The sequence below is a fragment of the Paramormyrops kingsleyae genome, chromosome 2 (genome assembly GCF_048594095.1).
Source record: "Paramormyrops kingsleyae isolate MSU_618 chromosome 2, PKINGS_0.4, whole genome shotgun sequence".
In the NCBI taxonomy this organism is placed as follows: domain Eukaryota; kingdom Metazoa; phylum Chordata; class Actinopteri; order Osteoglossiformes; family Mormyridae; genus Paramormyrops; species Paramormyrops kingsleyae.
The window spans coordinates 23622753-23630530 of record NC_132798.1 but is presented as its reverse complement, the minus strand read 5'-3'; the positions used below and the strand labels follow the sequence as shown (position 1 = coordinate 23630530).

The 7778-nt window shown below is 44.2% G+C and overlaps 1 protein-coding gene across 1 annotated transcript; it reads left to right on the top strand.

The window, feature by feature from the left end:
• The first annotated feature begins 981 nt into the window (after positions 1-981).
• On the top strand, positions 982-5944 carry plk2b (polo-like kinase 2b (Drosophila)). The gene is made up of 14 exons (XM_023803141.2): positions 982-1223; positions 1487-1594; positions 1693-1809; positions 2064-2193; positions 2321-2504; positions 2747-2945; positions 3060-3213; positions 3401-3483; positions 3607-3736; positions 3844-3924; positions 4102-4261; positions 4531-4660; positions 4765-4875; positions 5091-5944. Exons 1-14 carry the CDS (start codon positions 1032-1034, stop codon positions 5280-5282), a joined length of 1971 nt encoding a protein of 656 aa, XP_023658909.2. The 5' UTR covers positions 982-1031; the 3' UTR covers positions 5283-5944.
• Positions 5945-7778: the final 1834 nt, after the last annotated feature.

The following is a 7778-nucleotide window of genomic DNA, read 5'->3' as shown; positions in this document are numbered from 1 at the left end:
TTTCGAAATGATTGGGGGTCAATATCAGCTCACTGTTTTCTATGATCTCAAAATATCTCGACACGCCTCCTCGCTCTCTTCCGTGTAGGGAAAGCTTTTGAAAGTACTGTTATTTTTCATTTTCATTTTTCATTATTTCATGACGTCACTATAAAATACGTTCGTTGATAGATTTGCGCAGAATGACAACTCTTGAAGTTTACTAAAATGTTGATATACGTATCTATTATCTTCTTAGGCAGGTCCATCTGAAAAAAGACAAACGTAAGGTGGGCTGCAGTAGAACACATTGACCGCAAGATGGCGATAAGTTTCAGCTCGAGAGTCTGAACTTGGATCAAGCAGTAATTTCTGAGCTTATTCTCTGGCGTAAAACTGTGGGGTGAAAAATGTTATTTTGTGTCTGCACAGCAGTATAAGAAAAGTAATTATTCTCAGAGGATATTAGCTATTACAGAAATGAGGCCCTCATATCTACTGTATGTCTAATTCAGTGTGTCACGATTTCATTGGATGCTCATAGTACAGGGTTGACGTACAAAGCAGAATAACAGTTCTATGGCCCACCACACGGCGGCGTGTCCCTCATACAATTTTGCGCTTGTCTGCTTTCTTCAAATTTACAAACCATAATTAGGAACCGATCACACTATGTCAGAACTTATTTAAATGTAATATTTCTTTGTGATATACAGATATAACGTATTATTATTATTATTATAGCAAATGAGGCATAACCTGGCTTCACGGGTGTCATATATTAACTATTAATTATTTATATTCTTTATACTTATTTTAGTACGTAGTTTTTGTATTCAACAGTACCCCTTGGCTGCATGTTTAGTGTTTCTCATGTTTCTCTGTATGCACTAGCACTACGTGCGTTTTCATTCAGAGACGCAGAAAGAGCGAATCCCTCGGAGGAGCTGACGTCACACAGCCAGACAAAGGGGCCGGACGCGGCCGTATAAAAGACGCGAGCGCACCTTCTCCGCACGGTTTCGGAGTCTGCTCTACGGGAATCCTTGGGGATGGATGTACTGAGGAATACCAATTATCAGACAGCGACGAACAACAAAATGTGTGAGCAGTCCCTGAATAAATCCAGTGAGTTTAAGAGAAAGAAAGCGGAGGACCCTGGCCACGTCCAAGCTGAGATGTCGAGGATCATCACGGATTCCGTGACAGGGAGACGGTACTGCCGTGGAAAAGTTCTGGGAAAGGTAAATTGCCCTGGAAATAAATGCACACAATGGAACATACAAAATCTCGTGTTTCGTCAGAAAAGAACGCCTTTTACAAAGATGGCAAACACTTTAATTGTGTTTTTATTGTATTGTATTAAGACAAGTACGCTTTAAAGACCTGAATCGTTGACAAGAGCACGAGTTAACAAATATGATCAACCTGCTGAGTTCTAAACATCGCATTTCATAAAACAGCGATAATCAACATAACCGTGGCGTGTTATCTGTCCGATTTTTAGGGAGGTTTTGCCAAATGCTACGAGCTGACCGACCTGACCACCAACAGAATATATGCTGCAAAGATCATCCCTCACGCGCGTGTCTCCAAGCCGCACCAACGGGAAAAGGTACCAGCCGCTGCATGTTGGTTTTGGTGTGTTATATCTGGGTGTCGTTGCTTTAGCCAGTGATAAGTCAATTAATGATAGATCGCTTTCTTTGGCAGATTGACCGTGAAATTGACCTTCATAGAGCTCTCCGGCACAAACACATCGTCCACTTCTACCACCACTTCGAGGATAAAGAAAACATCTATATTCTGTTGGAATACTGCAGCAGACGGGTGAGTGGGCTCCTCAGTAAAAGCTTTAGATTTTAGCATGGTTTTTACCCCTCATTTTTCGCTCATTCCTTTTTTGAATGAGTTGTTTTCTATCGACAAAAATGCAATACATTTTAAATGACAGACCTTAATCAGTCCAGTTCGTAATCGGTAGTACAGCAAATGTGGCACAGATTATATTGACTCGGTATCAGAATCGACCGACTCTCCGGATGTCCAAATATCCTCAGTTGCTGTATTTTGATCCCTCCTAGTCCTTGGCTCACATCCTGAAAGCCAGAAAAATACTCACGGAGCCCGAGGTGAGATACTTCTTGCGGCAGATCGTATCAGGGATGAAGTACCTGCATGACCAAGAGATTCTTCACAGAGATCTTAAACTAGGTACATGATGCATTTCTACAACTACTTCCTTACTGATGAGTAATTTAATTTTTCCATTGTTTTGCTGTTTTCACATGTAGATGAATGAAAGTGGTTTATAGGGACTCATTTGTTCACATTTTCACAGGTAACTTTTTCATCAATGAGACAATGGAGTTGAAGGTGGGGGATTTTGGGCTGGCGGCCAAGCTGGAGCCCTTGGGCGACCGCCGCAAGACCATCTGCGGGACACCCAACTACCTCTCTCCTGAAGTGTTGAACAAGCAAGGACACGGATGCGAGTCCGACATCTGGGCTCTGGGCTGCGTCATGTGAGTATTAACGCCATCCTACATCTTACTAAACAGATAATAATGTTATTCCCTTGTTTAAATTTTGAGTTGTGACTTTTCAGTTAGTTCAGTTCATTTAGCTTGGAGTTGGCATGATTTCCTAAATTTACGCTACCTATAGAAGTAATGCCGCAGAGGGAATGGTGGACAGAAGTGTCATTGTGTCGGCTTCTGGGAATGTTACAGTTGGAATCGGACGAACGGCCTGTGTCTCTCTGCAGGTACACAATGCTCCTTGGGAGGCCTCCATTTGAGACCACCAACCTAAAGGAGACGTACAGGTGTATTCGGGAAGCCAGATACACCCTGCCCTCTTCACTGTCCTTCACGGCCAAGCAGCTCATTGCTAACATGCTATCTAAGAGCCCAGAGGACCGGCCCAGCCTCGAAGCCATTCTGCAGCATGAATTTTTCACCCAGGTATGTGTGTGTGTGCCTTGCGGCCGTGTCCGTGTGTTCACCTCATCAGCACTCGGGTGGAGTAATCGCCAGCGTGACGGTCACACTTGACAAGTTTCTGACGGCCTCTTGCAGGGCTTCACACCCGAGCGTCTGCCGTCCAGCTCTTGCCACACGGTCCCCGATTTCCACTTGTCCAGTCCTGCCAAGAATTTCTTTAAGCGGGCAGCCGCCGCCCTGTTCGGAGGCAAGAAGGAGAAGGAGAAGGCGAAGTACTACGACAATATAAGTGAGTGTCTGAATCCTCACCACAGGAATCCTCTCTTTCTAAAATTGTAACCACTGAGACACTGCCAACGGCGTTTTCTGGATTTTTTTCACCGATTGCGGCTACGGCTGGTACACGGTGCTGGTCTACAGTTGCTGCAGTTGGCTAGTTCGGCCTATAACGTGTTGCTTTGACCTGCCTCAAACAGGTAAGCTGACCAAAGAGGAAGAAGAGATCTACAAGCTACGTCATGACCTGAAGAAAACTGCCATTAGCCAGAAGCGCCAAGAGGTGAGAAACACAAATGAGCTGTAATGGGGGGGGGGGGGGGGGTAGTGTGGCAATCTACAGTAACATGATGGAACAGACTGATCCCATCTTTCTCACCATTTTCCTCTCTGTCCTTCCTTCCAGGACGGGAAGTCTCCTGTGCCTGTCACCACTCAGCCTGTTGCCACAGCAACGGAAAACGCACCACAAATCCGAGACACAATTCGCATGATTGTGAGGGGCAGCCTTGGCAGTTGCAGCAGCAGCAGTGAATGTAAGTTGGAAGGGATTTCTCTGTATGGTCTGGCCATTTGTATCAGTGTTTGGCTGGTTGCCTGTGTGCATTTGAGAAAGATTGACTGAGATGTCCTTTGATTTCAGGCTTGGAAGACGGCACCATGGGTAGCGTGGCTGATTCTGTGGCCAACGTCCTGAGAAGTTGTCTTGAAAACATGCCAGAAGGTAAGAGGTCCAGTTATATGACCATACTTGCAATTTATAGATATCATCTTGGATAAATGTTTTTGTTTTAATGATTGAAATTCCTTCTGTACTTGTAGCAAAGGGCTATCCTTAATCTCGAGTCCCTTTAAATCTGGGATGGCTGTACTCATTTCCTGTATTATTATGCTTTTCCAGCTGATGATATGCCAAAAGACACCTTCAGCAGCAACTTCCAGTGGGTCACAAAGTGGGTAGACTACTCCAACAAGTATGGCTTTGGCTACCAGATGTCAGACCAGGCTGTGGGCGTGCTCTTCAACAACGGCACACACATGAGCCTTCTGGCTGACAACAAGTAGGTCACCCTGTCAGCCGTTCTGTTCTCTTCTGCTGCTAATGCTTCAGGAAACGGCTACAGTCTCAGATTTTGTAAATCCTGTATTTTTCCTAGTGCGTGTATTACTTCACCATTTAGCTGAAATTATTTGGTCATACGTGGGACGAGAAATCCAGTTGTGTGCCTAGTGGCTGAATGACTTGGCATGTCCTAGATATTACCATGTACAATGTGACATTTAAGGCTGACCTCCTGCTCTCCCCTCCATTTTGTCTTTGCTCCCCAAGGACCATCCACTACTACGCTGAGCTCGGCCAGTGCTCTGTCTTTTCCTGTTCTGATGCCCCAGAGACACTTAAGAGCCAGGTCACTATCCTCAAGTACTTTGCCCACTACATGGAGGAAAACCTGATGGACGTAAGTCTCCCTGTTTCACACTGACCCTTCTGTTACCTCCTGTTACCTTATGCTTACCATTTGTGGGGAACATCCTGACGTTTGTTCTCTCCCCTTGAAATCAGGGTGGTGATATGACCAGCACGACAGACGTCTCCCTTCCCAGGCTCTACCTGCTGCAGTGGCTCAAGTCCGATCGCGCTTTGATGATGCTCTTCAATGATGGCACTTTCCAGGTAGCTATGGGCTTTAATTCCCTTATCCGTAACTCTGATGTATGACCTGTGAAGACTAGACATTACTACTGACCCCACCCGGGTGCACCTTGTCTGTCCTTGCTGACAGTGCACAGGAGAACCAATTAATTGTCTTGCAGGCCTGATATTCAAAAACTGAGGTGTGCGGCCTCCCAGCCGAATGTTATCTTGACGGTGCATATTTTAATTAACAGGTGAACTTCTACCACGACCACACCAAGGTCATCATGTGCCACTGGCAAGGGGACTACCTGCTGACTTACATCAATAAAGAGCGTGTCTCCACCACGTTCCGCCTGAGCACCCTTCTGACCCACGGCTGCTCGGCGGAGCTGCGCGGCCGCCTGGATTACGCCTTGAACATGCTCCTGCAGAGATGCAACTGAACTGCGCAGTGGGGGAAGATTTAGCCCGAAGGACCAACGCGAGCGCAGACAAATGAGATGGGAGAAAGTGTGCCATGAAAACTCATCTACAGAGATGGAACTGTGAAAGAACATTTACGGCATCCGGACATACAACACAGGAAGGAATATGGCTCGTACGTTCTCCTGCTGAATTAATGTCTGTGAAAGGGAATGCTTTAGGCAATCCAGAAAGTGCTTGTAAAGAAAGTGACGGTGGACTTAGCTGTGTGTTATCAGTATGGAAAATGCAAAGTCATGTGACTGAGGTACGAAAAGTGCAAGGGGAAGAGCATGAGGATGAAGGCCAATCCTGGGCTGGCTCCAGACTGGCATTTTAACGAGGAATAAAAATGGGATTATGAAATCTGACCCACCAGAGTTGGACTTGTGGACAGCGAGTAGTGGAGCATCTCTGCAGAGCACCTGTACAGCTTACAGGGCCGATCTCGTCGTGCTGGGGAGGGACGTCCCCTCCTGGACATGCGGACACTGTTGCAATGCGTACTGCCTGGCCGTGTCTGGGGCTGGGCGTTGCATAATCGGAGGAATACTTTCTGTGATACACAAGAAAAGTAACTTATTATGGACAAAGTGAAGTATTTATTTATTTAATAAAGTACCAGTTTTTTAAATAAATGAAACCTTTTGAGTGGTTCCCTACCCCCCCCCCCCCCCCTACACACACATGGTATACCATTTACACAACCATTTTGTGGTAATTCCCACAATGAAATGACTGACCTCAAGAGAATCATGTCTGCGAGCTTGTGTTTAATTCAAACCCCCCCCCCCCCCCCCCCTACACAAAGTGGCCCTTCATCTTACCGTCTTAACTTAGCAGTCAGTGCTCTGGTACAGAAGAAAGCTAAATTTAAACACATACACCAAAAACCATTTCCGCACAGTGACCTAATCTCCGACACGCAAAAACAATATTTGTGTCTTGCAATATGTGAAGTTTCTCGATGGATTTTAATTTTTAGTTGAGATCAAAGTGATGTGAATCTTAAAAAAAACAACATATTGCCTCTAACCTCAGCACACACACACCAACCTGGTTGTCTGATTTTTCACAGAACTGCAACACAGACCTTTTGAGCATGATGCATTACACCTTTTAAGGATAAGTCTTGTGGTCTTTAATGCGAGGACTTTGGGGCTGACAACATTAATTCAAACCCAAAACCTTTTTTCCAGCTCATTTAGCTGAAGGATGATATTCGCAGATGCGACTCTTGGCCAAGTCCCCGTCTCCTCCTGCTCCCTGGTTCCCCCCCTGCGCATCTCCCCACGTCAGAGGCAGAGAGCAGAAAGTGCTCCTACCCAGGAGGCATGCTGAAGTATTTGGCTGTAGTTAGACACTCCTGCTGGTAACACGTGCCCCAGTTTCATTCTCATGGGTGCAGCGGAGCCTGTTATGCTGGGAAATAACCACTTGTGTGTTAGTGGCATCTCTGTCAGGAAAAAAAAATGTTTCTGTTTACCGTGTGAACCAATGCCAAAATTCTCTGAATGATTATTGAGCATGTCAATGACTGGACTAGGAATCATGGCCGGTTCAATTTCTTCACACATATTCTTTATTGAACCTGCATTCTGCATTTGTTTCATTTACAAGTTTATGAACTTTTGGACGCTTAATTCACCTCACGTTTGTTAGCCCACTTAATTTCTTCAGAAATTCTCTCATACACACACACCCCTTACCCCGGAATGGTTTTGTTGCCAGTTTTAACAAGTTGTTTCACTGCTTACCTGAAATAGCCACAATCATACAGGACTGGAACATACACATTTGCCAGATTCATCGGCTCCATGTTTAAGCACCTTCGACGTGGATGTAATAGAAAATGAGCCCAGCATCCCACGGTTATGGCTAAGAACATGAGGAACTGCAACGCAGTGAGATCAATAAGTCTGTCATTATCCAAGATGTCCACATCCGACCCTGTAGTTTATTCTATTTAAAAAATCATTGCGTTACCATTGACAGAAGAATATTTTACCTGGTGCATTATAAACCATATATATAATAAAGATAATAGTAATAGTAATAATAATAATAATAATAATAATTATTATTATTATGTAATGATTAACTGCACCTTCAAAATGCCCATATAATGTATTTAGTGCACATCTTTAATATACATTCATAAAAAAAAACCTTCATGATTATATGATTATGTTTGTTATTAATGTATATTACAGGTCTCATATCTTGTACTTTGAAAGCAGTGCTTTGAGACATGTTAAGGTATACTTACATGCTGCTTATGAATGCGTTATGATGGTGCAGTTAATGTAAAGTGTTACCTATTAATGTTATTACTATTATCATTTATACCACCTCATTATTTCTCAGTGTCGATACAAAGAAAATGTAAATCACTGACTTGTTCCCTTGATTTGACTAATTTGCATCTCTTTCAGGGAAACTAAAGCAGCAAACCCTGTTTTTTTAGATTTTTAACG

Coding starts and splice junctions, on each gene's coding strand:
- plk2b (XM_023803141.2), top strand. CDS start 1,032: ATGGATGTACTGAGGAATACCAATTATCAGACAGCGACGAACAACAAA. Junction 1,224..1,486: donor GTGGAAAAGTTCTGGGAAAG/GTAAATTGCCCT, acceptor TCCGATTTTTAG/GGAGGTTTTGCCAAATGCTA. Junction 4,661..4,764: donor TGGAGGAAAACCTGATGGAC/GTAAGTCTCCCT, acceptor CCTTGAAATCAG/GGTGGTGATATGACCAGCAC.